The sequence below is a fragment of the Melanotaenia boesemani genome, chromosome 23 (assembly GCF_017639745.1).
Source record: "Melanotaenia boesemani isolate fMelBoe1 chromosome 23, fMelBoe1.pri, whole genome shotgun sequence".
Lineage (NCBI taxonomy): Eukaryota > Metazoa > Chordata > Actinopteri > Atheriniformes > Melanotaeniidae > Melanotaenia > Melanotaenia boesemani.
The window spans coordinates 13,861,855-13,882,109 of record NC_055704.1 but is presented as its reverse complement, the minus strand read 5'-3'; the positions used below and the strand labels follow the sequence as shown (position 1 = coordinate 13,882,109).

At 39.0% G+C, this 20,255-nt stretch overlaps 1 protein-coding gene across 2 annotated transcripts in view; it reads right to left on the bottom strand.

Moving 5' to 3' along the window:
* camk1da (calcium/calmodulin-dependent protein kinase 1Da) overlaps nucleotides 1–20,255 on the bottom strand; it is a 67,861-nt gene that overhangs the window by 31,354 nt on the left and 16,252 nt on the right. For both annotated transcript variants that reach the window (XM_041977954.1, XM_041977953.1), the window contains exon 2: nucleotides 4,577–4,708. In XM_041977954.1, the coding sequence (XP_041833888.1) occupies nucleotides 4,577–4,708 (132 nt within the window). The remainder of the gene's footprint in view (nucleotides 1–4,576; nucleotides 4,709–20,255) is intronic.

Sequence of the window (20,255 nt, the reverse complement as noted above, 5' to 3'; positions counted from 1 at the left end):
TGTTTCCAATTGTCACTGATAAATTGCTGACTAAATAAAATTATTTATTGTTTAAGACACAGAAATTATTGGTCTTTACTTATATTTCATGCGTAAAATGTTTCAGCTGAATCTGTGTTATCTCTATTTCTACTGACATAGTGAATGGAGGCTCTTCCTTTAAAATCACGGTTTAATGTTCTGAATTTTACTGATCTATTGGCTCCCTTGATAAAAGTCCTGCTAGTAAACATGCTGTAGCTGCATCAGTTCATCTGTCTTTTCTAACCAAATTTACGTCCACGCTGAAAGCAGTATCTGTATAATACACAGTGTTCCTTTCTTTGACATATCTTCATCTTATTGTAAATCAGGGATGGTGTAAGAGGAGGGTCAAAATGACAACCTGTGCAGCTTTGGCACAACCTCAATGGCAACAGGCTCATGTTATCTCTTCATACAACAGCTCAGGCCGGACAAACCTACCTGAACTCCTGCTCCTTCCAGGTGTTCCATAAGACTTTAAATTAGATTTTGCAATCAAGATATTTATGTCCCTTACACAGATTCAAGTCGCTTAAAACTGAGTGACCAAGAAATGATTAATAAAAAATAAAAAACGCCTGTATTGGGACTCCAGTCGGGTACTTCAGATTGGATCAGGACACCCCTTGTTATTAAATACTCCCTTGACCTCTGGATACCTTGGGTATTCCCATAATTTCCAAACTCAAAAATCTATTGGTTAATGACAATATTTTAGGATAGTAGCTAACTATCATTCTCTCTCCATTTCCACTTTATGTCAATCTCTACGTTATCTAAATGTCATTTAATAGGAAAAAAAGTGGGAGTCAATTTTCTTTTTTGTTTTATTCCTCACTGCTTACCGCCACTAAAATTGTTTTCTTCAGGAATAATAACATCTTCCTGTTTGGTTCCTAAAGTGATCTGAAACGGGCAGATTTTTCTCCAAAGCCGACCTGGTGTCTCTCATTGCACAGGATGGTTTATTCAGGCTCTCAACTGGCTGTAGTAATGAGACCCATTTGTCAAAATAAATGTCTACATCTCTCCCTCATTACTGCAGGCAATTCACATTTTCTGTATTGTTTCACTGTACAGCCAAATTAGAAGACCTATTGCATTTATTTTTGCCTTCGCATTGTTGCCACATACACAAGACCAACAATCTGATATTGTCCTTTATAACTCACATGCAAGCATGAGGCTTATGTATCCAAGTTATAATGGGACAGTCTTTGAAATGTGGTCTCCAGGGAAACCCAGTTTTTGTTTGTAAATGGTTCTCCACAGGTTGAAGGTAAAGGTATCTCATTTTGGAGATCATTTGCACCATATAGTTCAATTTGAAATATTTTTTAAGCTAAAACAGCTTTGACAAGTGACGGCATAGACACTGAGCACCTTCAGATAAAAATGCTTTAGACTGCTTGGTGCAGTCTTTGAGGATCAGGTTTGTTTTCCACAGATTCCATCAGGTTGGTATCAGGGGAGGTTGGAAGGTAGACGGTTTTTGCTTTGATCTTTAAGCCCTTCTTACTGCTGTCTTACTGAAGAAGGCCGCTACTGTAGGGGTGAGTTGTTACCATGTAAGGGGGGTTGTGACTGGTCTACAAAAATTCTGCAAAGTGCAGGAGTAACATCCATGTAAAATACCAGGATGGAGGTTTTCCCAGCAGCACTACATAAGAACAAGATAAGAACTGTTACTTATATTTATTGCTATTAGTTTTAATGTTATAGCTGATTGGTGATGAAAAAAACAACTGTTACTAGGCCTGTCGCGATAAGCAATAAGTCAATTAATTGAACGATAAGAAAATAAGAGCACGATAAGTTTGCCGGCCGCGATAATTTTTATTAGTCCCCCCTTTACCATAAACTGTGTATGACAATAGGTTTCACTATGGCGTATTTCGACTCAACGCTCTGGTTTCTTGCGGAGTGATCTCTCTGGTGTCATACTTGACTGCAGCATGTTGCAGCACGAGCCGGTAAGCCGCATTTGTTTTGCAGGGCTGCCAACACGCAATGGCCGTGAGACTTGCGCATTTAAGTGGCTTCTCACGCTCTCGCGCTAAACCTCCGATTCTCATGCTGAAATATGTAAATAAGTCGAATGGAGAAATAATAGATGCAAGCACCTCCTCTTTTATCATTTCGCTGCTCCCCACATGTAAGCAGAACACACACATCTAGCTTACGACGTCAGTACAAAGCCCCCACTTCCTGGTCTACCGTAATAACCCCTGTAATCCGCAGGCACATTACGCAAATAGAGTCAGCCTATATACTAGTGTTGTGCGATGTGTCTAACTTTGTGTGTGCGATCCAGCAGCTCAGTGCGCGTGAGAGTGAGCGTGAGCGCAGAGGGAGGAGAAGAAGAGCTTATGAGGAACGAGAGTAGCAGAAGAAGAAAAGGTGTGAAGAGAAGAGACGGAGCGGTTAGGCAGAACAGTCAGGAAAAACAATAACGGTGCGTTATAATAAAGCCGTTTCTCAGCACAACCGCTGTTTCCTTTTTTTTATGGTGCTCCACGCCGTGAGCGGCGAGAGAAGAGAGTAATTGGGAGTTAACCCCGAAGCCAACTCCACTTCGGCCCTGGAGAGGACGGATCTCCCCCGTGTCCTCCGACTACTATCGGCGGATAAGAAGCGGGAATGGTTAACACTAGCGTATTTGACAAAATACACATTAAGAGCAATGCCGGCTAATCGAGAGGTTTGGGAGGATTCCCAGTGGGCTGCATTACTTTTGGGCCGGCGTCCCGGCTTATGTGAAAAAGGCGCTTTTATTTATTTAGTTTATTGATCTTTGAAAATGTGTACTTGCATTATTATTATTATTATATTAGTTGAGAATGGTCTCAAAATGACACATTAGCGCTTTGCGCAATATTATCGTTTATCGCGATAATTTCTGAGAAAATTTATCGTACAGCTAAATTTGTTATCGTGACAGGCCTAACTGTTACCGTATTGCTATTTACTCACGTTCAATGGTTTTCCATGGAGAGCATTAGCCTGCTTGCTATCAAAGTACAGCCAACTAGAAAGCAGGCTAAATTTTAGTTTCTGTTTAATTAAAGCAGTAACCTTCTCACTACCTGGTACAAAATTCTGACACACAGGTTGTGTTTTTCACACCACAAATGGGTGACAGAATGCGAGAAAAGTGGTCACTGCTGGCTTTTAGAGGGAGTGTGGTTGTGTCGTTGCTTCAAAGCCAACAAAATGCAGATGAGGTGAGATGAGGTGGAAGATAAGCTGTTTTCAGCTGTTTGTAAACTAAATTTCTCATTTACATGTAAAAACAGTTGAGATCAATATACACATTAAAGGTCATTGCTAGTTTAAAACAGAAAAATGTTTTACTATTACTTCTTTCCTTAAAATAATGCAATCTCTTTATTATTACTCAAATAAACATTAAATTTAGAGCAACATTTAAAATATTAAGTTTATATTGTTATATACAACTCAAAAAGACATTTTTGTTACATAGGCAAGTGGTGGGGGACCTTGGCCCTCATCCTGCAAGTTGTCCATGTGTCCCTGCTCCAATAAACCTGATTCAAATTAATGAGACACCGTGCAGAACTTGATTGGCTGTTGGATCCATTTGATCAGGTGTGTGAGAGCAGGAACACATGGAAAATGTGCAGGAATGCAGCCCTCGAGGACCAGGGTTCCCCAAAAGAACAGGTAGTCTGATAATAAGTACATGTAGCTAAGCATGATGTTCTGGTGCTCCTTTTTGTTTACTGGCTTGGGATAAAAATAATTAAACTAATGTCTATTAGCGCATCCATATATGAAGCCACAATGTTCAGTTCCCAAAATATGGCATATTCAAGCCAGACACTTAATAATTAGTAGCATATGATATGTGTCCAAACAGCAGCCCCTATGTATGGTTCTGTATGTCAACACACACACATTGCTGGTATCGACACACACACACATTATCACAGGCTGGTATGTGTTATTGCATCAAGACAGTGCACACAGCTTCCCCCATTCCCATCAACCTCAAAAACCTGTAATTACACACTGCATTTTTGCCTTGGACTGGCATCTCTGCTGCTAAACATAGACATCTTCTGTCATTATGGCGCCTCCAGGAAGTGCAACAGGGAGCCAATGATGTGACACTACACAGCACGACTGCTGCATATTGTCTGTAAGTGTCCAGAACAGCGAATAGAAAGAATTTTGACTTTGTCCATAATTCCCACATTGTTCTTCCTAATAATTCCAGAGCCATACCATGAAAAATTTAATCATAAAAAGTCATTGAGTTAGTACTGAAGCATCATCCATTCTGTTTAATCTAACAAAGATGTATCAATAAGCACAACAATCAGCATTCCCAGCCTGTATAAATTTATGTATGTGTCCGTATGTGTGGTAGGTGGGCTGTGTATCATGACCTGGGGGTGGGGAGGTTGACACAGGAGGGGCAAGGGGGGTATTTTCTTGGAAGAGAGAAGAGATGCACAGTTGCCCCGGTAACCAGGAATTAGCAAGCTTGTGTGTGTGTGTGTGTGTGTTTTTATATGACTGTACTTACCTTCTCAGGACAGCGATCTCGTTCTCGATGCTGCTCTCCTTCCCTTTCAGAGCCTTCTTGGGGATGCATTTTACTGCAAACATCCGTCTAGTCAGCTTCTCCTGGGCTAGGACCACCTCTGAAAATGCTCCACTAAGAACACAGAAAAAAAGCCATGTAATTCATCTAATAGTAATTTAAAAAAATCAATAAAATTTTCCATCTTTTCCAACCTAATCCTGTCCAAAAATTACATGCATCAGCTTGAGAAGGTCATTTTAAGATTTAAGGTTATATCTGAGCTAATATTTGTACAATTGGTCACTTTTATAGTCATACATGAAACAAACCCTTAAAAAGTCTTAAAACTAAAATTTTACACTTTATGAATTCAGTTATTCTGCCTTAAAGATGCCATCTGCAACAAATGCAGTATGTATCCTATGATGTTAATATCCAGAAAATTACACTTCATCGGATGTGATTGGATCTGTCAGGAGTAAGATTACAGCATTAGCAATTTTCCTATGCATTCATTCAGAACTGCAGTGGTGGAAAATTGTTTTCAACTCAGACCATTGCAACATCAATAAGTGGAAAAATAATTGGGAGGTTAACTCAGCTTCCTCTTGAAGGTCTTAAAAGAGTGTGCATGTTTGTGCAGGGTGATGAATGAAGATGAGCCTATTGCGAGTTAATCTGTCTAAACCATGTGTAGAATCCTGTGTCGATCTGTCCTCAGACTCACAAACATATTGAAATAAACATACATGTGTTTATCTCCCCTCTCTCCCGTCTATTTAACATTCAGACAACCTGCAGCTGACACAAATCCGGACTTTACAAATCCTGCTGATGGGAAGTAAAATTAAGACCTCAAGCTGTCTCTTGGCAATCCCTGCTCTAGCTTCTGTGTATTTTTCTGAACTTTTAGTCCAGTGTGAGCCTTCAGGAGAAAATCCTCAACTAAAGATCTTTGTATTGTTCTAAAGTACAGGTTTAGCAATAAGTGAAGAAAGAAACTTTGCTTTCAGGCCCTAAATCAGCAAAAGGCAAATCTGTGTATTTACAATTCAATCTTTATTCCAGGTCTCTTCTATAGTCTTGAGCTGTGGGCAGTGTATAAAGAATGAGATCACAAATATATGAGCAGCATAAATTAGCTTCTTCCGAAGAGTGGCGTAGTGCACAACTAGGCACAGGGTGAAGAGCTCGGTCAGTCAGAGAGGTTCTGAGTAGAGCTGCTGCTCTTGTGCTTTGAAAGAAGCATTTGGCCATTTCCTATGAAGAAGAGTCCTTGTGCTATCTTTTGGGAACGTCTCAAGCTGGATTTACACTTGCGTAGCATCTGCGTAAGGTCGGTTATGGCATGCACACAGAAGTACTCCATTGTGATTGGTCAGCTTGTGCTTGTGTTTCTGGATTTCTGGAGCTTCTTGCTGAATTTGTGTGGTTACCACGGAAGAGAAACTGCAACACAAGAGCGTAACCCTACGCTTGCGTGCAAGAGCACATTAGCCCGGTGTCAGCTGCGCCGACCCTACCGTACGCAGATGCGAGTATAGATCTAGCTTCTGTGTCCCCTCAGAAGAACTGGAGGAAGTGGCCAAGGACAGGGTTGCCAGGGGATCTCTACTTTAAGACCGTTGCCCCTTTATAGTTAGCAAAGTTAGCATGCTATTTGAAAATGCACCATCTGTAATTTGTCTAAACCTCTAGAAACAGACATTTTATTAAGAACTATGAGTTCTTAATGAAGAAAAATTGTATTGAATTGAGAAAAGGGTATAACACTGAAAGACAGGAATCAAAGAAAGGTATTTTTGTCAGGCTCTGCATGTCAATCTCCATTTCTATCCTCTTATCCTATTATGGAGAAGTATGGCTTCAGAAAAACAAGATACCTACCAAATTACACAAACAATTCCTAATTTTTTCAAACTTTTGTGCCCTTTCACAGCTGTCTATTGTTTAGCTATTAACTGAATTAAATCAAATTGTATTAATCCCTTAAGGAAAATGATATAGTTGCAGGATAACTAAAATAATTAGTCATCAATCATTACAGTCAACACGTAGGCCTACTGGAATGACCATCTCTGTTGCAGGGGAGCTGAAGAAGCCTCTGTGTGAACACAGTCTGTTTAATTTCTATGCTATGTAGAGGGTGTGCAGTTGTCCATTATTATAATGCCGGCCATCTTTATAATTTTGTTCAGTTTTTTTTTTAGAATTATCTCCACCTCTTCTTCCAGATGGAATTAATGTTTGACCTTTTAGTATTCTTCCTAATTATTAGCTTTATATTCTTTGGCTTGTTGATCATAAGCGAGTGCTCTTCACAAACAGAACAGTAGTGGAAAAGAACAAAACTGGAAAAAGTGGTGAGGTTCAAGTCTGAATATATTCCTGCTTTTAAAGACCCAACATACTTTTTTTATTTTCCATTTAAATACCTTACAAAGCAGCCCTACCCAGAAAATGCATTCCACATCATGTTGCCATTCATAAAGTACCATTAAAATAATATGTTTCCATTCATGTACTCTCCCTTACAACATGTGCATGCTGCCTTTCAGAAAACACTTAAACTCTTCAGACCATTAACATTTCACAAGACATCAACCACAAGGGCCCACTAGCCTTCAAAACATCAGGATATCAACACACAAACACTAACAGTCCATTGCTGTCTTTGCTGCAGTCCTTGAACTGCAACATTTTCTTCTCACCTTCATTTCCTCCTTCCCTTCCCCTGTCATTCTCTCCTAGTCTTTCACCTCATGCTCCACAAATCTCTCAGGGTGACAAGAGATCATACTGACTTGTTGCCCCTGGTGATCAAGGTGGACCGTCTGGATACCAATAAGATGGCATCAATTGACTCACATGAGCTCAAAAACAGACATTTGCAGTGACTGATAATGGCCTTTAGGGTTCTGGTGACGTCAAAGCCAGATGAAACAAGTGGTCTGTGCTGTTAGTGTTATTGCTTCACTCAGTTTCATGTGCAAAAACACACACACACACACAGCAACACACATGCTGGATGCTTTTCATTTATTACTCTCAGATATATGAATGGGAGCCCATGGTGACTCGTACCATTTAACAGCTCTGCTATTAGTCATCAAACAAGGTAACATTTCCACCTGTTCTGTTGTTTTATTTTTAATCATTTTCACTGGAGAGGCTAAAATAATTTAGGAGCACCCATTACAGCTGGTGTCATGTTAATAGCGGCACTTATGTGTGATGAAAGAACAGAATTATCACAACGGTCAACACATGTTGTTTTTGTTCTGCAGCCAGAAAATATTTCTCTCAGGTTTTGAGCTTCCAACATTTAACTGGAACTGAAATACAGTTTTTATTTTTAATTCAGAAAACTCTTTGACAACTATGGCTCTCATAAGTAAACAAAACACTGCAGAAATGACAAATTTTTTATTACCATTCACATTTGCTCATTCGTGAAATTTAAACAAAAACAAAGTAGTTTTGTCTCAGTGCTTCTTGGTGTAAAAGCCCTTTTCTAGATATACATAAATACATCAAAAACAAAAGAAACGGTAACCGACTTCTACCAAAAGTCACCATCTGCACCTCCAGCCCATCTCCAAAGCCAGGCAGTTGAAGTGGTGGACTACTATAAATATCAGAGAGCAATTTTAGATTATAAGCTTAGATTCAATGCCAACACTGACAGTGTGTGTATAAAAGCCTTTCAATGCATGTATTTTTATTGTAAGGTCAGGAGCTTTAATGTGGATATTTTTTATGCTTTGTTAATATAAGGAAAAACTTTTCCTCCTACATTCCTCTGTCCCTCTGTCTACTTCGCTTATTAGCAGCTCAAATTTAATTTGAGTGATCATTCACAAGCAAATACACGTAAATATAAGATTTTTCTCTTTCTTGATGGCACAGGTAGAACCAGAGATGACAATATCAAAATTCATGAGGGTGCAATTGTTGGGAGGAGCACGACACATCATTTTCACTGATCAATGAGCCACACTGAGACAATCATGAGAATTTTAAAGTTGTGAAAGACTTTACACAGCTGTAGAACAATCCTGTCATCAATGCAAGGCTCTATGCTTCCAAAGAAAAAAGGCACTGTGTAAGTTATCGAAAAGATGCCAGCGTGAATGCATGCTATAAACAAAGCTATAGGTGATCCAACAAATATCAGACTGTGTGACTTTTGTTTGGTTGTTGTGTTGGCTAGGTAGTACCCATCTGTCATATCCACTTTGCCCATAACTACTCCCACCTTGAAAAGGTTCCTCGAAGTGAAAGAACATATATCCTTGATCACAACTATGGAAGATTTAGAGCTGACTATCTTTGTAAAAGCCAGCTAGTCCACCCTCATATTAGTGTGTTTTTCCACTTTTCCCGAAGGAGCTTTCAAACTTAACCATGTAAAGGAAATTATGTTGCCAACAAAGCCAAAATCAAAACAAGTTTTGGTGAAAACAGTATGATTCTAATGTAATTTGAACAAAGTGTGAATCTTGTTAAATACAGTAGTACAAAGAGACGTATACACACAGTTTACCCTGCTGCCATCTGGCAAAAGTATTCAGTATCATACAACAGCAGCTTGTTTCCTCGGGCTGTGAGAGAGCTCAATTTATCAAGACTCTACCATAAAATCTATCGCATTTCTTCTGACTTTATTTTATTTATTTATTATTTATTTTTGTGTGTAACATAAGGGGGCTACAATTGTAATTTTGTTATGTAATCTCTGGTGCACACTGATAATGAAACCAAACAGGGATTATGCAACAAATATTGATCACACCACCAGCAAAGCAAAGATTAGATATCATTTGCATTTGCTCACTAAGACAAATTTACATGCTGCGAAGAGAAGTGAAATAAAGAAAAAGGTCAGAGGAGAGATAGAATTAGAGAAGACTAAACCTCATAAATGAAGTTGCATGCATGCATACACACATACACAGCAGCAGTAAGCAGCAGGAGAGCAGAATGGTCCACTTCACATTATGTCAACCCTAAATTTATTTGCTTGCAACACAAACATTGGCAGACAAGTGGGTTCATGTGATTGGAGGAAAATAACTTATATAACATCTGGAGGTTGTTTTAAGTGGGTTGTTCTTGTGTGTTTGACTGGCTGGAAGTCCCCACGTGCCGTTACCCGCGGCGACAATGGGTGCATTTCCTCATGTATGAACCTGTGTAATTGTGTCAGTCAAGCTCCGCTGCCTCCATCAGTGCACCTAGCAGGGAATGTATTGGCATAAACTGTGTGTTTCTCCATCAAGCACATATCCAGCAAGGAAACAGTCTGTCTCATGTGCACACATCCAAACCAACACACAGTGTTAGAGACCGAGGGGAAGAGACCAGAATAGGCTGACAAGGTGGCAGAGACACATTTAACGTGAAGAGTGACAGCAGCCATCTGTACTTGTCAGCGTCAAAATATCATCCAAAAAGTTGTTCAGTCATATGTTTCTGTTTATATGGAAATTCACCCAGAAGTACGGCAAGCCTCCTGCAGCAGAAACAGATCACATATTTCTCTTAGTGTGTGTTTTCTGTAAATGGCAGTTTGCAGCCACTGCAGTAGAGTAAAAGGTTTCAACTCTCTGACAGAGCTGTAAGAAAGCAGAAAGCATTTATAGGAGCTTCTTTGTGGGAGCCACAGTGGGACAATCATGCTGACAAATCCATGATAGAGGAGGATGAAAGGCCGAAGGAGATCAGAATGCAGTGCTGCAGCAACGCGACTGATTGTGAATGAAGCGTCAGCGTGCTCAAAAGTCTACTCACAATGCCAATGCTCACATGCAGATGCTTAGAAGGTATGTTTTGCATATTCAACATTTTAGTTTAACATAATAACATGCTTATGTTCTCTAATAACAGCAGAACTCTACAAATAGTCCAAAAATAGTCAATTGAAGTTTTTAATAGTGCAAACTAACATTTTAACACTACAGTGTGGGCTCAATAGCTGAGACCCGTGATGTTGGCCATCTTAAACCAGTACCATCTCTCGTGGTTTGTCTGTATATGTATTCAGAGCCAGTGAGCAATGGATTCAGAACTAAATGCATTAAAATAATTCTTGGTGTTAACTGATTAATATTTTAACGCAATAATAACACACAGACTCGCCTAGCCCTAAATTATGCAAACATGTAAAAAGTCCTGTTAACAGCAGCAGGTCATGTCTACGTCTGCTGTTGGTATGTAGACAAAGGAATTGATGGCATATATTGTGACGCAACCCACACAGAAGGCAGCGCACAATCTGGTGCTGGGAACCTAAAATGTTATCCTGTCCATGCATAAATGGCACAGCAGGATAATCAGAAAATCTTCACCATGATGGGCATTTTCCTAATAGTTTGTTTTCAGTGCACAAAACTGTGTTTGGATCTGCGTTTGTTAAAATATCCACATACATGTGGACACAGGTTCAAGGCAAATTGTTATAGCCATTCTCATATAGGTGTGCAAAGGTCATTGGACAGGTAGGTGATATATTGTGTAGTATATGCTAAATTGTTTCTGATGGTACTGGGAGTGTGGTATTAGGACACTTGCTAAACATTTTCAGCAGTTTTAGAAAACCATAAATGCACAACTTGCTGGCCGGTTGAGAGAGCAAGTAGCATCCTCCTGCATGCTTTACTGCTTGAAAATTCATTCACTAAATGGGCAAAAAGTCCTTCCACAAGCCCTTTTAATACCATAAGATGTTTTTACATGGCAAAAACTTTAAAATGTTCAACACGTACTCTCAATTTTGGTTCTTGAGGGCCGATGTCCTGTAGGTTTAGAAGAGTCCCTGCTGCACACCACCTGATTCAGAGTCCCCATTGATTCGAGTCAGGTGTGCTGCAGCACTGAAACTTCTAAAAACCTGCAGGACCACGAATGAGGATCCCTGCTTGTTCAATTTTGTGGAACATAGGGGATTTATAAATGCTGGAGTGGGTCTTTAAGCTTAGCATAATTGGTATAATTTCCTCACCTATATTAACAAACATATATAAAAAGTACCAATGCCAGGAAAGCCCACACTGTCCATTATCACCTTCCATTTAGCTTGTAAGTGGTCAAATGCAGTGGAATGGAAACTAAATTGAGCCTCTCAAATGTCATTAATGGCACATAGTTATTATATTAATTCCCTCCGAGAGAAATATTAATGCATCTGTCATTATTTTAGAAGCAAACACAAACCTCTCCAAAGCACAATGTAATCTGTAACCCTTTAACAACATGTGTTTCAACATTTTTGAGCTAATATTTCTGTTACTCGTTGAATTTAATCTAAATTTTACAAGATTAATTTCTCACAGTATTATATATGCTATTTCATGTCTAAATACATTTAATGAGAACAGTTCTAAGTTCATTTACAATGAACATTTATGTCTCTCAGCCTTGCTAACAGAGAAGAATAATGTCAGCACTGCAAGTCTGTTCCTGTCCAATCAATAATTAGCAATTTAATCAAAGCAGAAGTAGTCCCCTCTGAATGGACTTGTATACGCACACATAGCACAAGGCCTGACAATGACAGAGTGAGGACAAGGACAATTACACAGCTCAATGCTAACGTCATCACTGGGCAGGCCCCATGCGCACCATCATTTTCGTGTGCTTGGAATACAAAGTGATCTGCTTGAATGGTTTGCCATTGTCATGACACCAAAGAAAATATAGCCAATCTTCCAGCATGCAGAGGAAGAGGGCTGTAAATCATAAAAACAAGCAGGGAAAGCCAAAACATGATTAGAAAAGAAAGACTGGGAGTAACTGAAATAGCTGCTTTTTGTATGAGCCACATCAAAAGGCTGTGCTGCGTTTCTTTTTCTTTGCCATACCAGCCAACTTTCCCTGAACAAGCCTTGAGCTGATCAGTTTGTTTGATGAAATCTAAACCTCTGTCTGATAAACAAACCAGTCACACTGAAGTAACATGAACTAAAATTTGCTGCTTTGCATGTCTTTAACTGAGCTGTTTTCTCTCCAGTTGTGCCAGCATGTGCAGGCATATAATAATTTTCTAAAGCTTCTTATACAGTTTGGCTTTGTTTTTGGATTCAGAATCAGTGGTCAAGCTGAAGATATCAGCTATCAGCAATGACATCCACATAATAGCTAGCAGAAATAAACACATCTATTTCTGTGGACCAAGTGACTTGTTGATCAAGTGACTTGTCATTCTTTCTTAGTCCAGCTAGGAAAAGATAACATCAATGTCTTCACACCCTAAAATGCTTTCACCATTTTCCTGTTCTCTCCTTGACGAGGTTGATTCACATACCACTGCCTCTTCTTGTCTGATTTAATAAGTACAATCCTTCATATGTCAAATGTATTGTGACGGTTTTCATCATGTAAAGGGTTTTTTTATTTATTAATTTATTTATTCTTATTTCAGGGTGCCAGCCAAGTCTTTTGCCTGACATAGACATCTTTCCTGAGACTTAACAAACACCTCACAAAAGATGCAAGCAACAGACCCTTCAAACACCCTAAAAGCAAATGAAAAGGTAACCCAACAGCAGTTAATAAGGAAACTATACTTCTTATACATAACTGTAAAATTACATAAACAAACAAGCAAAAAAAAACAAAACAAAACAAAACAAAAAAAAAAAAAAACGTGACGTCAATCAATCTGCCCCACTGTACACGTGTAACTTTAAAACTTACTGTATTCTGTTCAGGGTCGCTTTGTGGCTTGAAGGCAAGGGACTTCGTGAACTGGTCCATACAAGAATATCAGACAACAGAATTAATCAGTTTTTGAGATGTCTGCTCCCCAGCATCAAGGTGTCCGTTCATCCCCTGATTATTCACTATACTTGGATTTCTTTCAATAATTTTGACAATATTTATGATAATTGAGCCTTAATGTAAGGAAACATAAAATAAGAGGGAAAAAAAAACGTCTTTACTGCTCATTGGATCTTTCTCTATTCAGCATGCTAAGCCGTTTTGGTGCGTGGGGAATCCAACACGTGCTCTTCACACCGTTCATTTCAAGTGTGCTCAATGAACCCAGAGGAACAGAATGAGAAAGGTGTGAAAACAGGGTGTGATCACACCTTCTGATTGACACAGTGAGAAAGTTAGATTCATTGGATTTACTGTGAGGTTAATTTACGCTCAAACTATACAATCCACACAAAATGCAACATTCATTTATCACACAATCTCCCATCCCTCGGATGTAACCATGGTGGAGAGAAAAAGTTGAGGTTAAATGAAGCTAAGCTGTCACAATATTAACAGAAGAAAACTTCTTTGATTGTATTACAGTCACAACTATAGATTTATTTGTATGATTATTGTCAAAAAATAAACCTGATTCTAATGTTATCACAATTATTATGCAATAATTAATTTAAAAATTCTTTAAATGTGTAAAATCAAATGAACAGTGCCAATAGGGCTTTAAGTTTTATTTATTTAGTATATCTTTTGATGCCAACATAACAAAATAATATAGAAACAAAGTAAAGTAACTAAGAAGTTGCATTCCAACTAAATTCCCTCTGCTCTGAAACAATAAATAAATACTGTCATCTCTGGATTTCTCTCAGAGAAAATAGATGGAAAAAGCTACCGCACCTCTCCTGGAATTGGGTGGCTTCTTTCTGTAAACTACTTTAGAAAAATGCCTTTGAACATTTCTTTTGTAACCGAGGAGAAAACTTAGAAACAGAAAAAAAAACATCTAGCTGACTTCCAGCTGTTCTTATGCAGAAAAGCTGCTGTGTGAGACATAAATAATACTGGGACTGGCGGTGTCCTGCAGGTTTTTGATGTTTCTCTGCTGCAACACACCTGACTCTAATTATTGGTTCATTAAGAGTCTTAGTAAAACAACTGGTGGTGATCCTGCAGGTGGTGAAATGCGTTTAATTTAAAACTGTTTTATGCCATGCTTTACAGGCGGATGAGAAGTCTTCTATACAATGACACCTTGGTCTTTTTTTACAAAAACAAACAAAAAAAAAACTAACTTTTAGGAAGTTAATCCCTTTGTTAGGAGGGAATAACTCTTCCACTGTAGTGCTGTCATACTCCAACACACCTCCTCAAGAACTTGCATGGAACAAAAACAAAACAGATGTTGTTGAATCACTGATCTGCCGATACGGCTCAGACATAATCTTTTATGGAAGGTGACAATATTGAGGAATCTTTACAATTTCTTAATCATAGTGTTTAATACTGTGATTAATTGTAAAATTAAAAATCGGGACATCGTTAATCACAACCCAGCATTTTTAAAGTGTAAAGGTTAGTGGCAAATGAAAGAAATATCTTTTTCAAACAAAATATTTAATGCTGTGTCTAAAGTGTATTAACTCTACTTTTCATCTATTTTTTCTTTTGGACTGATTCATCACAACAATGAAAAACAGTTTTTGGTCATATTAACCAATATAATGTCTAAAACTGAGAGGAAAAGTGTCATGGCCCATGCTCATTACCACTCCCTGCTTCCTGCTGACCATATTTGGCTTGCCAATCATCACCGCTGTTTGGACGGCACAGCTGGAGAACATCAAGTCATCATTCTCATCGCCATATAAACCTCACCCGGACCTCCAGTCATCGCTGGATTATACTACTCATCGTGGTAACCAGTCGTGCACATGATCTAAATCGTATTGTATCTGAACCAACCTAACTTGTACCCTCTCTCTTCCAAGAACCGTACCTGAACCTCGTCCACACCACGGAGAATCCTGTCTGCCCGCTCCAGCCCGTCCTTCCAGCAAACCCTGCATACTGCACTGCACAATTCAAATAAAGTGTCTTTGATTATTCTCCGAGCGCTCCTCTCCTTGGATCCATACACCCAATCCGTGACAAAAAGATTTAGTAGTCTATATTCAGAAGTAATAAAGTACTTAAAAAAATATCCAAAACTCAAGCTTCTCATCATGCGACAACATGAATGCCACTCACAGTAGATAGAATAAAACAAAACAAAAAATTTGCTTATACAATGAACCTAAGATTTCAGGCAGTGAACAACATCTGCTTGTATTCAATTACTCAGGTTTCTACAGTTCCAAGTAATATGTAATTTATCAGTCATGGTCTGATCTCCAGGCCATCTTTTTCTCACACTATGTTTCATCATGAACTGAGGAATAACACAACCTCGCAAAGCCTGAAGCAGTTTCTTACAAGAATATCCCAGAAGATGCAGACATATTATTCTGTCTGGCTTCACAGAACAATTTTCCACTGATAACTCAGAATACTTTAATTTAATTTAATGGTATTTTTTTCTTTACATGAGGGAGACATTTGTGAGATAAGCTGAAATAAGGGAAATGAAACATTAGCAGTCAGACAGTGCAACCTAACTGGTCAGTTTGTCATACTTTATTGGACATAACTAATTATCTTCAGACCTGCTGTGGTGCTACAACCCACAGGTAAAAAAAAAGAAAAAAGAAAAAAAATGCTGATCTGAATCACTATGGCAACAGGAGGTAAGGCGTGATGGATAGGAATTTATTACGGCTGGTGTGTAAATGCAATGGAGCAGAAAAACGGGTTGGGTAAAATAACACACACACAGAAACTGATACAATATGATGGTAAAATGAACTAAATTAACTACTACTGTGTCCAAGTGTTAAACACAGAGTGAAATAATAGAAAGAAAAGCTATTTTTTGAGTCTGTGCACACTTAACATCTTTATTTCAGCGCTCATAGGCTTAAATAACACTGTTGCCACGGCAGCAATTAAGTGCCAATTATAGTCCGTATTCTCACTGTGGCTCCAACACCAGCTGATGAAGACGAGAGGGAGAGAGTACTGAAAGAAAACACTTCCAACAATCTTGTATGCAATTAAAGAGATGCAAAATAGACACTTAAATAAGGAATGGCTGAAAAAGTCTTTAAGGTCTAATCAATCCTGTTGTTCATTTAGGAAGAATAGACAGGTCTCATTCCTCTAGCAATACCATAACAGCTGGAACATGCAGACATGGATCTACAAGATATTTTATGGAAATTATGAACTAATGTATACAGTGTAAACCTTTTTAAGGCTCCTATCAAATAATATGAACCATCAAAATGGATTTGTTAATCATCTGTGTTAGATGTGTGTCAGTGTCAAGCTGACTCAAGAACTGAGATACTGACCCTGGTTCAGTGAAAACCAAAACAAACATTTAGAAAAACAGATGCCTATCTGGATTAAGAATGTCTCCAAGCTGCAGACAAAACAAACTGTTATCTCAACCGTGAACTGTGAGGTTCAGCTTTAAGAACGGCGATGCTTAGATCTGTATTCATAGCTAAAGGGTACCATACACCCACAGAGCAGGGATCTCTAACTGTGATCCTTGAGGACCATTGTCCTGCTGGTTTTAGATGATTCCCTGCTCCAACAAACCTGATTCAAATTAATGGACTGAACAGCTTATTGTCAAGTTCTGCATAATGACTTTGAGTCAAGTTTGTTGGAGCAGGGAAACATCTATAACCTGCAGGACAGTGGCCCTTGAGGACCGCAGTTGGAGATCCCTGCCTTACAGGCTTAGCCATGCTCTTCTTAAGGTGGTGCTTCTTGTGTTCTGCATCATTTAACAAATTTATAAAACTAAAAATTATTCATTAGTAATAAACAAAGCACAGCTGAAGCTAGCGCCTCATTTATACTTCCTTTATGTACGTAAATAGGTACAACCATGTAAAACATTCTCAAATGCCACTGCCCACATACCACCCATCTTTTACATCAGCATTGTTGTTAGAGAATACATCCACTAGAGGGCAGAGCAGAGTTCACTTCTGAGTTCTGACGTCTTGTCAAACGGAAAGAAGCATGGCATCTCTTTTTCTACATTGTCAGAAAATGATACAAAATGAGGCAGCACGTATAGTAGGAAGTCCTGGTCTATGCAATCATGAAACACATTGCAGCCGCTTCTTCTTTGATCCTGTCTCTGCCACCATCTACAAAGTTTAGACATTTATTAGAATAGGTTGAAAACACAAAAGGTACCAAAACATCCGGATTAAAATAAGGTGCCTCAGAGTGTTTTGAAGTTCAGACAATCCACCTGAAGTTGGATTATGTCCCAAGATTGAGTCTGATTATCCAGTTCTGTGTGTGCTTTAGTCTGAACATCCCTTAAATATGTGACAGTACAGTCTGATATATTTTGTGACAAAATGTATCTTTCAGGTCAGTCTCACACTTTGTGACAAGACCTTACAAAATTCACCAGCTCACACCAACTCTGAGCCACTGAGGTATGAATTCACCATGACAACACGTCCATTACATGGATGTCAGGAGACTTTCCATATGTTTACATTAGTCACCATGGAAACCATTTTCCAGTTGTGTGTAAGGAAGCGTGCAGATTCTGGGTAACCTGATGTACCTAGTGTAAAAGAAAGAGACAGAAAAATGTGCTCTGGCACCAATAAGACAAGACTAGTTCAAAATGGAAGGGCAACGAATGCATTAAAGCAGCAAAAGGGCTGACTGCACTGACAGCAACCACAAACGCAGCCAGCACAGCATCTCCCAGTCAGTACATGCTGAGAAAGAGCCATATGGAGAGACAGAAAGAGAGGGGGGGCAGTGAAGAAATTGGAACACTAGAGGATAAAAAAAAAAAAAAAAAAAAGCCGATGAGGGCTGAAGATAAAAAAGATGTGGTCGGACACATTAGAGGCCATGCTGGAGGTCATCAGCTCTAATAGCTGGTCTGGAGGTACGGGGAGTTATGAGATGAGAAGGAACTTTCCATCAGTGCTATTTGGTCTGAGAGGAGAGGTCACATGTGAGTGGTGGGGTATAATAGCTAGTTAAAGAGTAGTCCTGGTTAAAAATTCAGTGTGCAGTGCCATATGGATTACAGTTACCAATACTTTTGTAACATATCATAGTCACCTATGTAATTAGGGCTTACCCTGTGGTGATTTTCACTAGCTCAGGATATTATGAAATATCATGCAGTATTAGTGGCACTTTGTTTCTATGATGGACCATCAGATAAAAGCCTGCAGCCTCTAATAGTTACTCAGAGGAGCTATTTAACGCCTCCTCATCGTTTGTGCTAGCTATGAGGAGGATACACAGTACTGACTTGTTTTGATGGCACAGTTGCATTTTTTATGTACATTTCTGACCCGAGGCTGAGCAACCGTACTAACCCAATATTTGCTTCCAGGGAAGCTGCATCACATTACAGTTGAGTTTCCTTTTATGCACTGCCTCACATGCCAGCAACACGATATCAGTGTATGATCATAGCTGATTCATCAAAGAAACACAAGAAGGTATTATCAGGGGAAGAGAGGAAAAGAGGGAGAGAAAGGGACAGAGCAAGAGATGAGACAAGGGTCATCATTGGGATGACTTTTACTGGATGTTGAGATCTCAGCATACAGGTAGGCGTCAGAGGGCGCCTCATTTAGAAAATCTGCCAACATACACTAGTGCTTTTGTAAGATCTAACTGAAATAAGTTCTTTTCATTTTCTATGTTGAACATGTGGATTGTCTTAACTTGCCTTTCTGAAAATGCACGTGGGACTCTGCAAAGTTAAAATCCTCAATTATCAAATGATGCTTCTTGTAATACACACACACACATGCAAAAAAAAATCTTATGGGAACCTTAACAAGGTAAAAAATGCAAGTTTTAGCTGGAGCAGTTAAAATTTAACACTATAGGCTTCCATACATGCTAAAATGGGTGTGGAAGTGCATGATGCAGACCAGCGGCAAAACCCTGAGGGGCAGCTGATACGGGCAGTGTATGGATGAGAAACCCACACCCACCAATATGCACATTCCACAACATGTCTGTTAAGCCCTCAGAGCATGGGGAGGGTGTGCCTTGAATTTGATGTAATGTTGAGTTGCAGGATCATCCATCGCATAATGAGGCCCAGGAGGGTTTGGCTGCTGGAAGCACGCATCACATCCCAGCTGGAGTCTAAAATCCCACCGCTGTATATCAAGGGTTCAGCAGGCTTTGCTACTGTGAAGGCTTGATATTGATTTACTGTGTTTTTAGTGCAGTGGTTCTCAAACTTTTTCTACTGTACCCCCTTTGAAAGAATAAACAAGAGTAGTATTTATTTTATATATATATATATATATATATATATATATATATATATATATATATATATATATATATATATATGTGTGTGTGTGTGTGTGTGTGTGTGCGCTTATATAACTATGTAACTTCCTAACTTATACCATCACAGATGTGAGGAAGATGTAATAAGAAACACATTAATTGTTGATCCAAGAGCAAGATATTTGCCCTCTTTCATCCCACATACATGTTTGTCCATTTCTCTTTGTTTCTTTTCTCGCTTCGATGCGTTCAGTAAACCCTGATCTCTGTTCTGCAGTTCTTCTTCTTCTTCTTCTTTATATTTTTTGGCAGATGGCAAAAATGAATCGGTGCGTTACTGTCACCAAGAGGTCTGGTGTGGACACAAACAGTATTTTAACACGCTGTAATCTCTAGATAGGACAATGACTTATCAACAGGTACTCCTTTTTGTGCACATATACTGATGACTTCACACAAGCCTACAGAGAAAAAATTACAAGCTGTTTACCAGTGCTATGATTAAGACACCCATACATGCTCACACTTGTATTGCTTGCTA